At 39.6% G+C, this 18,102-nt stretch overlaps 1 protein-coding gene across 2 annotated transcripts in view; it reads left to right on the plus strand.

Annotated features, from left to right (window-relative positions):
• CPNE8 (copine 8) overlaps nt 1-3,417 on the plus strand; it is a 386,684-nt gene extending 383,267 nt beyond the window's left edge. For both annotated transcript variants that reach the window (XM_082257084.1, XM_082257085.1), the window contains one exon: nt 2,510-3,417. In XM_082257084.1, coding sequence (XP_082113210.1) covers nt 2,510-2,698 — 189 coding nt within the window. In that variant the 3' untranslated portion in view covers nt 2,699-3,417. The remainder of the gene's footprint in view (nt 1-2,509) is intronic.
• Nucleotides 3,418-18,102: the final 14,685 nt, after the last annotated feature.

Genomic DNA, 18,102 nt, shown 5'->3' on the forward strand with positions numbered 1-18,102 from the left:
GGTTTATCACAATAGGTTGCTGACCCTCATGCTAGGACCTACCTTAGAGTAATAAGACAGCAATGTATTTCTATCTTTTTTCTCAGTGGAGAATGTATGTGCAGTAAAAAGTATGTTTGGCATCCCCTAAGCATTCTTATATTTGCCCACTTCCATGATGAGGCAGTTATATCTCTGTGTCTGGTCTCACTCCCCTATTGCCCTCTTCATTTTTTGTTCATTATAGAGAACGCAGTCACAGGAGTGAGACTCGCCACGATAACAAGATCAGTATCTATTTTACCCGCCAGTGTTCAGCCATAGCTGAGATTACAGTTCTAAAGGAACTAACCTTTTAATCGTAGGCAATTTCATTAGCCTAGAAGTGTATAGGAGCAGCGACCTTATCATCCTCAGGCTGGTACAGGGTTGCAGGAAAGATGTAACCATGCAGAAGCACCCAGTATATATTTAATGGGATGCCTGTCCTGCAGCTAATGAAAGAGACAGTTGACTGGATAAGTATGTGACACCCTTGTATGAGGGCAGCACCTTTCTGCTTTTCCAAGCTTACACCGGTACCCAGATTGAACAGCATGCTGGGCTACTCCATAGATACAGCAGATAGTGAGCCCGCTTCAGCACTGGATGATCGGCAGATGCAAGACTCTTGCATTGTTACAAGATGGCAAATTACATCATGGCCATGTGACCGGGCACAGGCTGTGCATCACTGAATCATGTGACCACTCACTGGTTTGAGAGGAGGCAGGTGGGGGGTCAGAGGGTCGCACAGTGGGGTCGAGCTCGACATGCCTGTAATTGACTTTTTGCATAACCCTCATGTTAACCACTTGCCGACCGCCGCACGACTATCTACGTCGGCGGTCAGCCCCTCACAGGCAAACTAACGTAGGGCTACGTTGCTTGCTTGTGAGGGTCTAGGGAGCGAGCGCGCGCCCCCGGAGGCGCGCTCCCGCTCCCGCGTGGTCACGGACCCCCCTGCGCGTGTGACCAGCGGACCCGATGTCCGCCGGCCACTCGGCGATCGGCGGGGGAGAGGGAGAATGTCAGGCAGCTTGTGTAAACAAGCTGCCTGTCATTCTCCTCGCTGCAAAGACACTGATCACATGGATCTACTATGTAGATCCGTTGATCAGTGTCCTTACAGCTGAAGCCACAGCCAATCACAGTAGAAAGCACGCCCCTAGGGACACACACAGCCCCTCCCTCCCAAATAAAGTTAACCCCTTCACTACCAGTGTATTTTTACAGTAACAGTGCATATATATAGCACTGATTACTGTAGAAATGTCACTGGTAACCCCAAAAGTGTCAAAAATGTCAGTCAAAGGTCCGATCTGTCCGCCGCAATGTCGCAGTACCGCAAAAAAAATCGCAGATCGCCGCCATTACGCGTTAAAAAAAAAAACAACAAAAATGACAAAAATCTTTCCCTTTGTTAGTAAACGCGATAACTTTTGCGCAAACCAATCAAAATACGCTTTTTGCGATTTTTTTTTTACCAAACATAGGTAGCATAAAACAAATTGGCCGAAAATGTTAAAAAATTTTGATTTTTACATTTTTTTTTGGGGGAATTTCATATAAAAAAATGTGAAAAATATTGTTATTTTTGCAAAATGTACGCTCTTTTTTTGTTTATAGCGCAAAAAGTAAAAATCGCACGGGTGATCAAATACCACCAAAAGAAAGCTCTGTTTGTGGGAAAAAAAGGACGCCAAATTCGTTTAGGTACAGCGTCGCACGACCGCGCAATTGTCCGTTAAAGTCACGCAGTGCCGAATCGCAAAATACCCCCTGGTCGGAATGGGGGTAAAATCTTCCGGGGCTTAAGTGGTTAAAGTACCTCACAAGCAAGATTCTTCTAAAACATATGTATTCTATTTAGTGTATGCTATAAAGTCCTAATAATACCATAAACATTTCTACATGTTTTCTTTTGTTATGACAATGGGCAACAGTGGAGAATGGCAATTAATAGAAATGGGGAGGTAACAAAATAATTGATTCACCTCTTATTTCCTACTGCACTGCATTAAATGAATATAACCAATATAATAATTTTAGCTAGACTATGTCTGTTACCAGTCTAAGTAAATTCCTGATATACAGTATTCCTATGAACTTTCCTCAAAGGTTTACAGGATACAGTAATGCGGTATCACATTACCTTTAGGGGAGGGAATACTCTGGAGATATCACTTAAGCTATTATTATCACTAGTTCAGATAAAAAACTGAGTTTAGACTGTTAAAGCTGGATCCAGAATGAAGAAAGGCTCCCTGCTCTGACACAAGGCAGCTATAACGGCATGGTGGGGGATTGAATGCTCTGATCCAGTCCTCCAAAACTGCTTTTCAACAGCTGTTGTAGGACTCTTTGCATTGTTGTGTAAAGCTTGAATTACATTCGGATTATTTGAAACCTGTTAATATGGCTGATGGAGTGTTCCATAAGATGTCACATTTCTCTTTAACAATACACTGTATTTTGCTTTTTATTACAGTTTGTTCCCTTTCGAGACTACATTGACCGAACTGGAAACCATGTACTGAGCATGGCACGGCTTGCTAAGGACGTGTTAGCGGAGATTCCTGATCAGTTTCTGCTGTACATGAGATCCAGAGGATTCAAGCCATTTCCTGCTCCACCTCCATATACACCAACTGGGCACCTTTTACAGACTCAGATCTGACTAGTATAAAGTACAGCTCTTCCAATATTTGTGCAAGCTGCCAATGCCAGGCCAGCTTCAACGTAAGGTGCACTAAGTCTGGACTTTTAACAAGCCTGCTTGTTTGCATGGAATACAGAGAGACTTTTCCGGATCTAAATGATTCTGTTTACAGACCAAAACTGTAAATATGGATATATGTGAAAACAGAAAGATTTTATATACTCGGCAGGAAAAAAAAACTCAAAAGACTGAAACTGTTTCCTGAGTCTTATTTTTGTGACTATTGATTTTTATTATTAAAACTGTTGGGGGAAGCACAAATCACGCTTTTAACCCAAACTGTATCCTCCTCCCTAACCAAGCTCTACTTATGTGGGAATGCAATTCCTTGGTGTTAATGTTTACATGTTACTAATTTTTAAATTTCAGTACTTTTGTAACGATTCTTACAGAAAGTTTTAAATTCTTTAAAATCCAGTGTCTTCTGACTGGCAATAATTATAGCCACAAAAAAAAAAGCAATAGCACTTTAATGGATCTCTTACACAAACATTAAGAGACGTGGACAAGTGCTTTCACACCTCTTGGAAAGGAAGAAGAAATCCCGAGATGCAGCACTTAATAAACTGTCCCCATAAGAAAATTAACTTACCACACACAAATCAGAAAAAGTGTGATTTTATTTTTACTACTTTACCCTGAATAATTTATTCTTAATTAAAAAAAAAAAAAAACAAGCCAAAAAGAAGCTTACTCATAAAGAGCCACTGATGGTGATTAAAAATTCAAGCTATTTACATGCTTGAATGACGGCCTTTTTTTTGGAAAGAAAAAAATGTTTTCTCTGTAAAGTTTTAATAAGATGCATGTGTCTAAATCTTTGTGTGTCAAAGAGATGATAACATGTTGAGGTTTCCTGTTAGCACCTACTCGCATTATTGCCATTGAGTATGAGAAGACGGAAATGGTAAGAACCCTGTCTTCCATTGCTCCGCAGGGGTAATGCTAACATGAGACTCTGAGATGTCACAAGAAATGTGAGAAATGCACGTCCGTTGTTACTCTATACACAGAAACTATGTTTACTAAATTACCCAAATACATATATATGCTTGTTCATATATAATGGTAAAAAAAAAAACTTTCTTTTTTGCATGTACAGTTTTTACAACCTATAACACAGTTTTGTGCTACTATGTGTCAAATACAATACATTATACTAGAACTAATGGCCTTAAACACACACCCAGTTCCTCAAAATGATTGTGAATTGCCTTTAAATGATGGAAATTATTCTATATAATTTTCTTTTTTTTTTTTTTTTGGTGTCAACCTTGTAACAGACTTGTAAATGTAATATTATTTGCATAATATATGCATAAATATTTTGTCTATTTCTATGATGTACTGTTAAAACAAAATTTATTGTAATTACCAATTTCTTTTGTAAGCATGGTAACAGGTATTTTGCTGAATCAAATTATATCTGCAATTTTAGAGGATCTATACTTATGTAACGCTATATCCTAATTTTTTATTATATTAAAAATATTGAAACACTGCTAACATAGTTTTCTTTATTGCGTATGGGGAAACTTGGAGAAAATGATCCAGAATAATTTTAAGAAATGTGGTGTAGTATGGCTTTTTCTAATTACTAAATTAACCAACATAAAGTACTGGGGCTTGATCCAAGGAGACTATCAACTGCAGTTGTCAGTGAGACTTTTAATATTTAAAATTAAATGGCTTTAATGGGAGTTTTGAATGTGGATTGCATTTTAATGAACATAGCACTGAAAGGGCTTAAGAATATTGTAGGTGTCAATACAGTTGTAATTTATGTCACAAACTTGTTAACACTTGCAAATAAATACCGATAAGTCTTTTTAACAATAATACTACTACTTGTGATGCTCATAAGTTGTTGTTCGCACTTGGGGGTTCCAAGAGGGCCTGGGTGGCATAATAAGTATTTAAAGGATAAGTTTACCTATTCAGGCAGAATTTCACTTTTTATAATAAATAGAAGCATTTTCCAATGCCATTTCTGGCCCAGCCTTTCAAATATGCTTTTCTATCACACACCTTATGCACAGGAGGTTTCAAATCTTGTCAGTTTATTTACATTATTTTTTCGATTGTATCACTTCCTGTAGAGGGTCTCAGCATTCACTTCCTGTAGGTCAGCTCCCAGAAGTCTTCACCTTCTTGTGGCATCACAGAAGAGGGTGTGATAGGGTGTTTTTACCAATCTGGACCACACCTCCTTCATTACTATACCACCTTCCACCCACTTTCTATACAATCTGATTGCACAATCTCCCTCAGCTCTCCCATCAGCTATATATTTAATACAAATTAAATGGATTGTTCAGGTGTGTCCTTCTATTCCATAGTTCTGGTAAATCTAAAGGAGATTGTACAATCATATTGCATAGTGTATGGCCATCTTTATACAAGTACATAGGACGGAGTGGACGTAGAGTTGTCAGGCCTCATCCATATCCCCACGTAGCGAAAACTCACATTCCCACATGCTTTTGTTTTAGGTGTTTTGAAGCATTTTCACTTGTCAAATATAGGGCAGCCCACTCACTTGAATGGGCTGCCCTACACGCAACAATCGCCCCAGACAAGCTCCAGCACTTTTTTCTGAAGCAGAGCATGGTGCATTACCACCATTTTTGGTGCATTTGCCACACTTGGGGGGCCTTTAACATGCAAAGGCAACACAAACAAGTTGCACATTTGTAGCATTTCTGAAATCCATGGCAAAGCACGCATTTGCTGTGCAGTATGCTTTGTGTTTGGAAACACACAGATGTGAATGGAGCCTCATTGTTCTTGTGGAAACGCGCCAATTTCACTTTCAGGCCCCATTCACACCTAAAGTAATGGGAGTGCATTTTGGCTTGTTTTTCCAGTGACACGCGGAAAAGTAGCTCATGGGACATTATGGTGTCATACGGCCTTGATACCCACAATAAAACCCAAACTAATACTGCTAGAAAACAGAATTCTTAGAATTCTTAGAACTTCAGAAAGCGTTAAAAACTCAACCCCACTATAAGAAGATTAACTGCTTGTTTATGTCTGGAGGACTTGGTAAAGTAATTTTAGTTACCCAAACCTTCAGTTCTGTAGGCTCCTCTATGCTGCTAGACTGGTCCCTACAGCCTCTTCTTACCTACTGTCTGACAGTTTGAAGTCCTCTAATGTCATCAAGACTGTTGTAGGGATCAATGTACTGTATTGAACATGGGAAAAATGAGGAACAATCCATCACAGGATTGTGGGGGAGCAGAGGGGTTGCCTTCTCCCGGATTGCAGGTTTTGGCACAGTGCGGACTGGGTAGAGATAACCTGTAAGAGCTACATATCATGCAGCTCCCATGGTCCATATTGGAACCAATGGCAAAATCAAGGAAGGTGGAGGATTCTTAAAAATTGTATTTGATAATTCAATGTGTGTGTTGCAGAGAATCTCCACCATTTGACAGAATGTTTTATGTGCCATGTACAAAGCGGCAGACAACAAGCTGTAAGAGTACGACATACAATAAATGGTATAAGAGGGAACATATCAGGGTTTTGAAGGACTGGGCTATTATTTTATTGGGGTATGTATTGCCTAACCAACAGGACACAAAACAAAGTAGCTTGAAAGCAAACAATCATCTTTATTTACCTATACTATTGGCAGGTATCGCCTCATGCTACCAGTAGTGACACTGACCCTAGCCAAATGCAAAACTAGTAAAAAACAGTCAGAAAATATGAGTAGGGAAAAAAAATGTCAGTAGCCTTAACCTGTAAAACCATTCCTGTTTTGGAGGTCGTCTCATTGTTACCCATCTAGTGCACCTGTTGTTATTTCATTAACACCAAAGCAGCTGAAACTGCTATCTAAGGGTCCTTTCACACGGCCGCTCCGTGTGCTCCGTGTGTCCGCAAATCATCCAATCCGTTTGCGGATGTAAAGTGTAAGTGAATGGCACTGCGGATGTCAGCGGAATACCATCCGCTGACACCCGATTTTCCTCCTGTCAGTTCTGTTCCGTTTTTACGAACGGAACAGAACCCCATTTTTCCTTCTGTGTAAAAAACGGAAAGGAAGGAAAATCGGATGTCAGCGGTGTCATCCGCTGACATCCGCAGTGCCATATACTTACATTATGTCTGCATATCATCCGCAAACGGATAGGATGATATGCGGGCACACGGAGCGGATGACAGAAATGTCATCCGCTCCGTGGAAAAAAAAAAAAAAAAAGTCCCGCAGCGGACCTTTCACACGGAGCGGCCGTGTGAAAGGAGCCTAACTGGCCGGATCAATATTCCAGGAGTTTAATTGACTTGATGCTATACACTGAGTAAAACTGTTCCTTTAATTTTTTTGAGCAGTGTATATATATACTGGATATATGTATATATAAACAGCAAAGCAATACATGAGGTAGAAAAAAAAAACAACAATCACCAAAAGAGTTGCACTCAATACCTGTGCCATCTGACTTGGAAGCCCTGTTACAGCCATGGCCAGGGTCTTTGTCAGGAACAAAGGGTCCTGCCCAATGAGCCATTCACAGGTGAGGCTCCGAAGTTCCCGAAGAGAACAACTGCATTTTATACCTTGCTGTAATGACAGCCTGGTGTCTATTTATCAAAAGTATTGACGGTTAACTGCATCAGGGTGGCCAGCTCGGTTGCACAGACTCAACTCTGGCCAGACACCCAAGAATGCTCAAGAAAGCTGCCATATCACTTATCCATTATATTGGGGCAAATGACTATAGCATGGCCTCTGAACTAAAATAGATGCGACAGGTAAATGTAACACCTTGCACCAGGTTTTCTATTGTTAAATGTGTGAGATTGATTATGCGAGATAATGCTTACACAGGCATGTAAGAAATTCTATTTAGCAACATAAATTATAATTTAGACTTAGTTAACCCCTAACTCAGTGTTTCTCAGCTCCGGTCCTCAGGGCACACTAACAGGCCAGGTTTGCAAGAAAACTGAAATACATCACAGGTGATCTAATTTGCTGCTCAGTGATTGCAGTATTCCAGCTGCATCTCCACAAGGTAATACCTAAAGTCTGGCCTGTTGGTGTGCCCTGAGGACCGGAGTTGAGAAACACTGCCCTAACTCACTGTTGACATGTAATCAGTAGTCAAGTTTAACCCATTTGCACCACAGGGGAGAATCAATATGCCAAAGATGTTTGGTAACTGCACAGAAGTATTCCTACTGTGCTACAGGAGATGTTCATGAGACACGTAGAGAAGTATTTAAAACTTATTTAGGGAACAAGCTGGGGCAGATAGGTCAAATATGGGCCAGAAACTACTAGAAGGTGTCTAATGAGTGTATGAAAATTGCACAACAGAAAATATTATGTAAATCTAAATGTAAAAAGTAGTGGCAGAGTAAAGCTTCTGTTCACAGATGCAGAATTATAACAAACAAAATTGGAGAGCTTAAAGCTGTGGTGCTTGAATAATACTGAGGTATAGCTGCTGGAAAATGTTGTTTTTATTCTTTACATGACTGAACAGGCATAATTCCTGGCTATGCCCTTTTTCCGAGGACAGGGGTAAATAGAAATGGTGGTGGTGCCTGTCTCTATCTGAGATGTGATTTTAATAGTAAAAGGTATTATGGGTCTAAATAAATATAGGTGCCCATGCAGCTAAATTACTACTGCTACAGACCCTGATATTAATAAGAAAGTTGGGAATTTCTTTCACAAACAGAAAGGCCTAGCTAGGCTTAGACAGTGGTAATAACATTTAAAGTGGAAGAAAAGGCTTGTGTTCAATTACAAACAAATGGCCACTTCACCCAACTATAACTAGCCTTCTCAGCAAGGAACACATGGAAGGGCAATGCATGTTAACCGCTTGCCGACCAGCCCCCGTAGATTTACAGCGGCAGGTCAGCTCTGTCCCGCGAAACAACGTACCTGTACATCACTTTGCGGGACCGCTAGTGGGGGCACGCGCATGCCAATTGGCCACAAGGGGAGCCAATCAGTGGGTCCAGCAGCCGCAATGTCTGCCGGTCACCCACGATCGCTCCCCGTTGAGACAGAATGGCGGTCTGCCGGGTTTACAACTGTTCTGTCAGTTTTGAACACCAGTATCCTGTGTCCCTCCTATTTAGGAACACAGGTCTCTGTGTTCATTCAGCAAGCTCATCCCCCACACAGGGACACATTTAACCCTTTGATAGCCCCTGGTGTCAACCCCTTCCCTGCCAGTGTCATTAGTACAGTAATAGTGCATATTTTTAGCACTGATCACTGTAGTAATGTCACTGGTCCCCCCAAAAGTGTCAAAAATGTCAGGTGCCTAATCTGTCCGCCGCAATGTCGCAGTCTCGCTAAAAATCGCTGATAGCTGCCATTACTAGTAAAATAAATAAATAAATAACATGACATAAATCTTTCCCCTAGTTTGTATATGCGATAACTTTTGCGCAAACCAATCAATATACACTTATTGTGAATTTTCTTATAACAAAAATATGTAGCAGAATGCAAATTGGCCTAAAATGATGATAGAAATTTGATTTTTAATTTTTTTTATCGGGAATATTATATAGCAGAAAGTAAAAAATATTGTTTTTTTTTTTGTTTTTTTCAGAATTGTCGCTATTTTTTTGTTTATAGCGCAAAAAAATAAAAATCAAAGAGGTGATCAAATACCACCAAAAGAAAACTCTATTTGTGGGGAAAAAAAGGACATCACTTTTTTTGGGTATGGCGTCGCACGACCGCGCAATTGTCAGTTAAATTAATGCAGTGCCTTATCGCAAAAATGGCCTGGTCATTAAGGGGGGTAAAACCTTCCAGTCCAGAAGTGTTTAAACAAAACCAAAATTCACAGCTCAAGTCACCAGCCCGCCTGCTACCATCCAAAATTTACCTGTCAAACAGTTTGCGTTAAAAACAAGGGTTTAGTTAGCACACATTTGCAAAAACGTACGTAAGGAGGCCGCAACAAAAATGTATAGAATTAGGACTGCGGATAGTAATGGGATGCCTTGTCACGGCCTCCACAGTAGCCTTACGCATGTATATTGCAAAACCCCCTGTTTTTAATGCAAACTGTTATACAGGGTAATTCTATAGGTAGCAGGTTGGCTGGCGATTTGGCTTTGTTTTACATGTGTTGCCCTTCTATATGCTCCTTGCTGTAAAGGCCAGTTATATGTGTGGGCAGTGGCCATTTGTACTGTTGAAATATTGGTGAGGGGACGCACTGGACACCTCTGCTGCCATTGTGCTATATGCTGGGTGTCCATTGCACCCCTCTGCCTAACAGTGGAGAGTTGGCCACTTTAGGAAGCCTACAAAAGAAACAAGGGCCTTTTTTTTACAATTTTGGAAAAGGGCTTAACCTATGAATATATAAATAGTCTTTCAAAAAGATCCAGATCCAAAAATCAGTAGATTGCTTTAGAATGATTTCTAAAAGCGCAACATTTTAATGGAGAAATAATGTGGAGGCATGCTGATTCAGAGATCTGGTTGACTGTGTAACATTTGTTTTTTTTTGTTTTTGTTTTTGCCTTCCTTTAGATCACATATGCTAAACACAAGGCCGCCAGGCCAAATCCATCCCATCAGACCCTGTCATGTGGCCCTTGCACTCAGTTTTGCATCCAGAACATGGAAGAACTCCATTCCACCACCTCCATCTCTCACCTCCCTTCCCGCTCCCCACTGTCACTTGTAAACACAGAGGTCTTCTGTGTTTACAAGGAACAGCTTTGCTCTCAGTGGCTCCCAGAACTAACAGATCCTTACATGTATTTACGTCAGGACTCGGCAGGGACTCCAGAATCTGAGAGAGAGAGAATGATCTCCCTGCAAGTTGAGGCAGAGCCACCTACACAGGAAGGTACTAGAGCCACGCCAGGTAGAAGAGAGAGATGTGAGGAAGCTTTGGAAGGAGGGGGTTGGGGCTGGGGTTTCACATTATGCGTAGTGCACCCCTAAACCCTGCACTCTGTACACAGCACACCTCTGGCCTATGAACTCTTTACATAAAGCATTCTTCAACCCTGCACTCTGTATGTAGGGCATTCCTGAACCCTGCACTCTGTACATTGCACACCTGCGAACTCTGCACTCTATATGTAGCACACTTCTGAACTCTGAATGTAGCATATTCCTGATCTCTACACTCTGTACATAGCACACTCCAGACACAACTGGCCCTTTGAGGGCAACCATACTGCTGATGCAGCCCGCAATGAAATTGAGTATGACACCCCTGCTCTAGATAAACTGCAAATTTTGGGATTGAGGGATTCACGTTTTCCTGTCTGTCTTCTATGGACAAGTGTCATTTTTTTTCTACCTATGTAACCTGAGCATGCAATGCAGTTTTCTAGCATGCGTAGTAGTTGCTGAATGCTTTGCTAAGTTTAAACATGGCTTTAAAGAGGTTGGAAACCCCCCCAAAAAAAAATTTAAAAAATAAAAACCTGAAAGCCAAAGGCCTAATAAGCTAGTTTGCATACTAGCTCATTATGATATACTTACCTTAAAACGAAGCCCCCGCAGCACTGCCCGCTCACCGTTCACATGGTATCCACCTATTGGCCGGAGCTGCGATGACGTCACTCCCGCGCATGTGGGCGGGAGCCGCCGTTCACAGCACAGGGCTTTGAAGGAATAGCACAGGCGTCCGCTCCTTCTTAAGAGCGCATGCCCCAGTGATGTCACTGGCTGCATGCAAAGTAAATAGCTCCTAAACTATAGGTAAGCCTTTTCATAGGCTTGGATAATGGGTGTTGTTGGTATGTGGCGCTGCCTTTTCAAACTGACAATGGATGCACTGAAAATTGCTATATTTAGTGTTAGTTACCAATAAATATATACACTTATATACACTTATGACTAGTGTATTGTAAGAGAGCATACACATAAAGTAAATATAAAGTGCACCGTGCTTTGGACCAAAGTAAAGTGCATATAATATCTGTGTGAAGTGCAGAATAGTGCAAATAATCAAAACTAACCGTGCCAGTGTTTTATAAACGTTATTATTAGAAAGAGCTTATATAGTGCAAATGATACACATAAAAGTAAAGTTTCGTGAAAGCCTCTATGTGGAGGTGCTATATGTGCATATTATTCAAATTATACTCATAAATGTGAAATTGTGTATATATATATATATATATATATATATATATATATATATATATATACCTCAGGTGGGGGTTAAATAGTTTGTGAACAAGATATAAAGTGCTGATATTTTTCTAGCCCAATCGTGATTGACAGTTATCGCCGGCGTATAGTGACTGATTATTGTGGGGGTGCTGAAGGTGCCTATACCCGTGGTCCCCCAACAGGTATGCACTCACCCTTAAATTTCCCCTTAGAGATAGGGGTGCTGGCTGTATGTAATCACAGGTCCTGGGGCTGCTCTGGTATGATAGTGGGATCGGCTGTAAGTTCCTCCCTGGAGGTCCGTGTAGTCTGGTGGACTCAAATGACAAACACCATCAGCACCCCCACAATAATCAGTCACTATACGCTGGTGATAACTGTCAATTACGATTGGGCTAGAAAAATATCAGCACTTTATATCTTGTTCACAAACTATTTAACTCCCACCTGAGGTATATATACACAATTTCACATTTATGAGTATAATTTGAATAATATGCACATATAGCACCTCCACATAGAGGCTTTCACGAAACTTTACTTTTATATGTATCATTTGCACTATATAAGCACTTTCTAATAATAAAGTTTATAAAACACTGGCACGGTTAGTTTTAATTATTTGCACTATTCAGCACTTCACACAGATATTATATGCACTTTACTTTGGTCCAAAGCACGGTGAACTTTATATTTATATTTACTTTATGTGTATGCTCTCTTAAAATACACTAGTCATAAGTGTATATATTTATTGGTAACTAACACTAAATATAGCAATTTTCAGTGCATCCATTGTCAGTTTGAAAAGGCAGCGCCACATACCAACAACACCCATTATCCATTTTTAACCCCTGGCTCTCCAGGGGTAGGTTGGTGGCAGCTTACGCCTAACGGTTATAGCCATAGCGCTGGTCATTTTTAATTTCACTTTTCATAGGCTTACCTATAGGTACATGTTACAGAGGAAGTTTTACTTCCTCTTTAAGGTCTTAGATGTAATATTTGAATTTGTAGGTTATTGGTATATTTGACCAAATACCAACATTATCGGTGTTATGCTCTGTTCTTATCCTTTCCCTTTCTGCTTGTCACCAATCTTATTTGTTTGTCTCCCTAACCTCTATGTTGTCAGTGAGGTACTGTGTTACATCTATGGTGTGTGTGGGTGGGGGTAGATGGTAACAAAGCCAGACATGTGTGTTTGTGACTTCCTCCCTTCCTATTTCATGCATCACTATTTAAACTTTCAAGACCAGTCCGAATCCAAAAGGTGGCTTTTCAAACTTTTTCTGTATGGACATTGCTTATAGTATATCAGACTTTCTGTATTTGAGATAAAGCAAGAATCCTCAAATAGGAAAAATAATCATATTACCAAGGACAGAGTCTGGGGTACACTGGTGCACTACAGCAATGCCTAGATTATAAAATCGTGTTCTAAACAGGTAATTCTGGTTTCCTCTTTACATCTTTGGGCATATTTTTTAGTTTTGACTGGAGCCCAGGTGAGATCAGACTTCCCATTGCATAGTTACATTTCAGCTCGGCTCAGCTTGGCTTGTCTCCACTGAAGCAAACTGTCATACCAGCAACAGTAAAACTGCATACCAACATGAAAAACAATATTCTTCCTTTAATAAAATAGCCAGCAGGAACAAGTTCTAGTCTGAAGTTTTTTTTAACTAGACATAGCTTTTTCAGGAAACTGTCTTTGAGAAAGCATTGCACAAAACAGGTCAGACTAGCACTTTTTCCTGCTGGCTATTTTAATAAAGGAAGAATACTATTTTGCATCTAGCGGTTTCATTATACTGTTGCTGATACAATTGTGTACAATGTTATTTAGAATTTAATGATCATAAATTCATAAAACTATGACTTTACCATCTTGATTATCTTCTCCCCTCTGTATGTTGCAATGTAGCTTTCAAAGAGAAAAGAAAAAAGTCTCCTATATTCAAATGCAAACTTTCACTTTTTCACCCAAAAAAAAAACGTACTTATGCAAAATTTAGTTTTGAATTGAAAACTTTGTTGACTATACAGTATTATGGGGTAACTATAGGAAGATGTGCAATGTAAATTAAAAAAAAGGAGAATGCCTTTTTTTATTTTTTTAACATGTCCAATTACTAGAATCTAGTAAACAAAACTATATAAAACTAAAAAATTGTACTAAAAGGGTAAAATCCCTAAACAAAATCCTCCAAGTTTTATTTACACGCATATCAAAGGCTTACCGTAACAGTATGAAGTGCATAGGTTTTTTTTTTCACTTGGAGAAGTTTTTTTTTACCCCATATGAATATTAAAAAAGGCAATGGGATGCGCTGCTATGGTGGCGACTGACCACACCTATAGGTGAACTGCAGCACTCACCAAAACAAGTTCTTTAAAGGCTTGTAAGGTAAAATATGAAAGAAATGGGTGGTGCGCTTTTCAGGTGTAGGAAAATGTGTAAGTAAAACAATTAATGATATCATAAACATAAATAACCAAAATGTGTGGTACACTGTAACAACAGATCAGAAATGAACTTCAAAGTTTCCTCACAAAAATAAATAAAAAATAGTCCCAATTATGACAAAAATCCACAAATGCATAGATAAAAATCAAAAGAAATAAAATATTTTAGATTTTTTGAAGGGTGTAAAAGAGAAAAATATTTTATAAAGTTCATCCATTCATCAGTTGATTTATCAGGTGCTCTCACCTCTAAAAGTTAATAGTCAGTACTTGTGAGTAAATAAAAAATCTGCCAATCAGTTGGGTGACTTCTCCTCTTAGCGTATTATCCCCAGATATCTGAAAAAATAAATATAAAACAATATAATGTAATACTACCATAGAAAATGCCAGAAAATACACGAATATAACAGGATCGTCAACCACTATTCAATAAGTGCATGTGAAAACTGTGCTGTGAAATGCACATCCATGCCAATGAAGTAGTATAAAGTGAAAGCAAGCAATCCTCATGTGCTGTGAACACTTTGCAGTGCCCCAAAAACTTCCCAGCACAAGTAGAGCCGATGCATCCGCTCTATCGGCTCGCAAGAGAATCAGCTAGTGTTGTTACGGTTGGTGTGTAGAAAGCCTTGCGTCACTAGCTCCTCCTAAGCGTTACGTCACAGACACTTCACATCTTCAGTGTTTTTTTTAATTTTATCTTTTATTTACAGTGGATTTGTTTTTTTTTTTTTGATGCATGAACATTCTATTATAGACACACACACTTTGGATTGTCATCAGTTTTGTTTTTGTTTTATGAGCATTGCACGTGCGCTTTTTTTTTTTTTTAAAACCAAACTATATTTTAGTTTCCAAACTTGGTTTCCAAAGCAAGCAAAGGCCTTTCTTGTATTAACAGAGGCATGGACTCCACAGAGAGGGATATAATTTTACCCCTGTACAAATCATTAGTAAGACCTCATCTGGAATATGCAGTTCAGTTTTGGGCACCAGTTCTTAAAAAGGATATCTGGGAACTGGAGAAAGTGCAGAGAAGGGCAACCAAACTGATAAGAGGCATGGAGGAGCTCAGCTATGAGGAAAGATTAGAGGAACTGAATTTATTCTCTCTTGAGAAGAGGAGATTAAGGGGGGGGATACAATCAACATGTAAAAATACATAAGGGGTCCTTATAGTGAACTTGCTGTTGAGTTGTTCACTTTAAGGTCAACACAGAGGACAAGGGGGCACTCGTTACGTCTAGAGGAAAACAGATTTTGTCTCCAAATTCGGAAAGGTTTTTTCACCGTAAGAGCTGTGAAAATGTGGAATATACTCCCTCCAGAGGTGGTTCTGGCTAGCTCACTATATTGCTTTAAAAAAGGCCTAGATTCTTTCCTGGGTGTACTTAATATAAGTGGGTACTAATATTTATAGGTAAAGTTGATCCAGAGAATATACAATTGCCTCTCAGGGGATCAGGAAGGATTTTTTTTCCCCTGCTGTGGCAAATTGGATCATGCTTTGTTGGGGTTTTTCACCTTCCTCTGGATCAACTGTGGGTATAGGATTGTGTATATGGGATTGTATGGTTGGGTTTTCATTACTGTTTTTTTTTCTTTTGTTTTTTTATTGGTTGAGCTAGATGGACTTTTTTCAACCTGACTAACTATGTAACTATGTATGTGGATCCTTCTATGCTACCAAATAAAGCATTATGCCCTGAAAGATGGTGTATAATAAATGTTACAGTAGACATTTCAAAATGAATCCATCTCTAAAATTAAAAAGAACAACCTGTGGGACTCAAGGGGTTATAAGGAGGAAACAGATAAAAAGGTTAACTGTGTTACAATTTGCAGATCTGTAATGCTGTTTAGCCTTTTAATTAATGGTTTTGCTTCTAAGGGATTGAACTGCATGTTGACAGTTAGCTTATTAGCATTAGGTTGATTTCAGTGTGCTGCTCATGAGATGATTGCCAATAAGCAGTTAAATCCCACAATAGCAAGGAGATTTAATCGCCGCACACCAGCTCCAGCCTTAGGCTGCACATTTGCAAAAAGGAGAAATGCATTTCAAACAACTGATGGAACAGATGATGAAGGTACTGCTCTGTTTATAAGACTGGATAATTGCAAGGTTCACTTTAATAAACCTTTAATGAAGCTCTCATTGTGCTCTGGGTTTAATTGAAGTTTCTTCATTTTATGAAAAGCACTAATCTAAAATAGAATAAAAATGTCACTCAAGTAAGCTGTCTAAGAGAGCTAACATAACCACTAAGCCTGAGAGAGTGTAGGGGCTGACATCTCTCCCCAGCTGTCTCCCAATCTGCCCTCCATGCTGTCATACAAAGCATGGAGAATTCCCCAGGAGCTCACATGCTCTCTGCACATGTCAGACATTTTTAAGATATGAACAGGCAAATGTGACCAACTCACATCATAAAATGTAAGTTCTATAGCTATACTAAGGATAGATTTGAATGCACGTGGTAAGACAAAAGGCCATTTGTGCCATCATGATATTTATTTTCATATTTGTGGACACTCTAACTTACTGAAATAAACATAGAAGCTTTAAAAAAAATATGAACAAACAAAACAAAAATCTTTTACAGACTGAGACATTTTAGCTAATTAGCTATATTTAAATGAAATGACGAGTTTTTAAAAAGTACTTGGTGCTTATAAATCCTGTGTAAACCAATGCATGTGTCCATACATATAAAGTGGCAAGTGTTATTTGATCTTTACAAAGTGATATTATCCAACCACCTCCACTATATGCAAATCAATATGTGCTTATATACATATTTAAATGATCAAAAGTGCTGAGTACTAAACTGCATGTAGCTATAGATATAAACTGATGAGTGTAAATTGATCCTTAACATGCTAACACTACCCAAACCAACTCAGATATTTGCAAATTACAATTCATGAATACAGTGAATATTATTCATAAAATTATTTTAAAACCTTGCATGCTGATTACTGTGCAATATATATACAGTACCTCACAAAAGTGAGTACACCCCTCACATTTTTGTAAATATTTTATTATATCTTTTCATGTGACAACACTATAGAAACGACACTTTGCTACAATGTAAGGTAGTGACTGTACAGCCTATATAACAGTGTCGTCCCAGAAGGAAGCCTCTTCTAAAGATAATACACAAGAAAGCCCGCAAACAGTTTACTGAAGACAAGCAGACTAAGGATATGGATTACTGGAACCATGTCCTGTGGCTTGATGAGACCAAGATAAATGTATTTGGTTCAGATGGTGTCAAGCATGTGTGGCGGCAACCAGGTGGGGAGTACAAAGGCAAGTGTGTCTTGCCTACAGTCAAGCATGGTGGTGGGAGTGTCATGGTCTGGGGCTGCATGAGCACTGCCGGCACTGGGAAGCTACAGTTCATTGAGGGAACCATGAATGCCAACATGTACTGTGATATACTGAAGCAGAGCATGATCCCTTCCCTTCGGAGACTGGGCCGAAGGGCAGTATTCCAACATGATAATGACCCCAAACACACCTCCAAGACGACCACTGCCATGCTAAAGAAGCTGAGGGTAAAGGTGATGGACTGGCCAAGCATGTCTCCAGACCTAAACCCTATTGAGCATCTGTGGGGCATCTTCAAATGGAAGATGGAGGAGCACAAGGTCTCTAACATCTACCAGTTCCGTGATGTCGTCATGGAGGAGTGGAAGAGGACTCCAGTGGCAACCTGTGAAGCTCTGGTGAACTCCATGC

Source organism: Pelophylax lessonae (genome assembly GCF_965119305.1).
Source record: "Pelophylax lessonae genome assembly, chromosome: 4".
In the NCBI taxonomy this organism is placed as follows: Eukaryota; Metazoa; Chordata; class Amphibia; order Anura; family Ranidae; genus Pelophylax; species Pelophylax lessonae.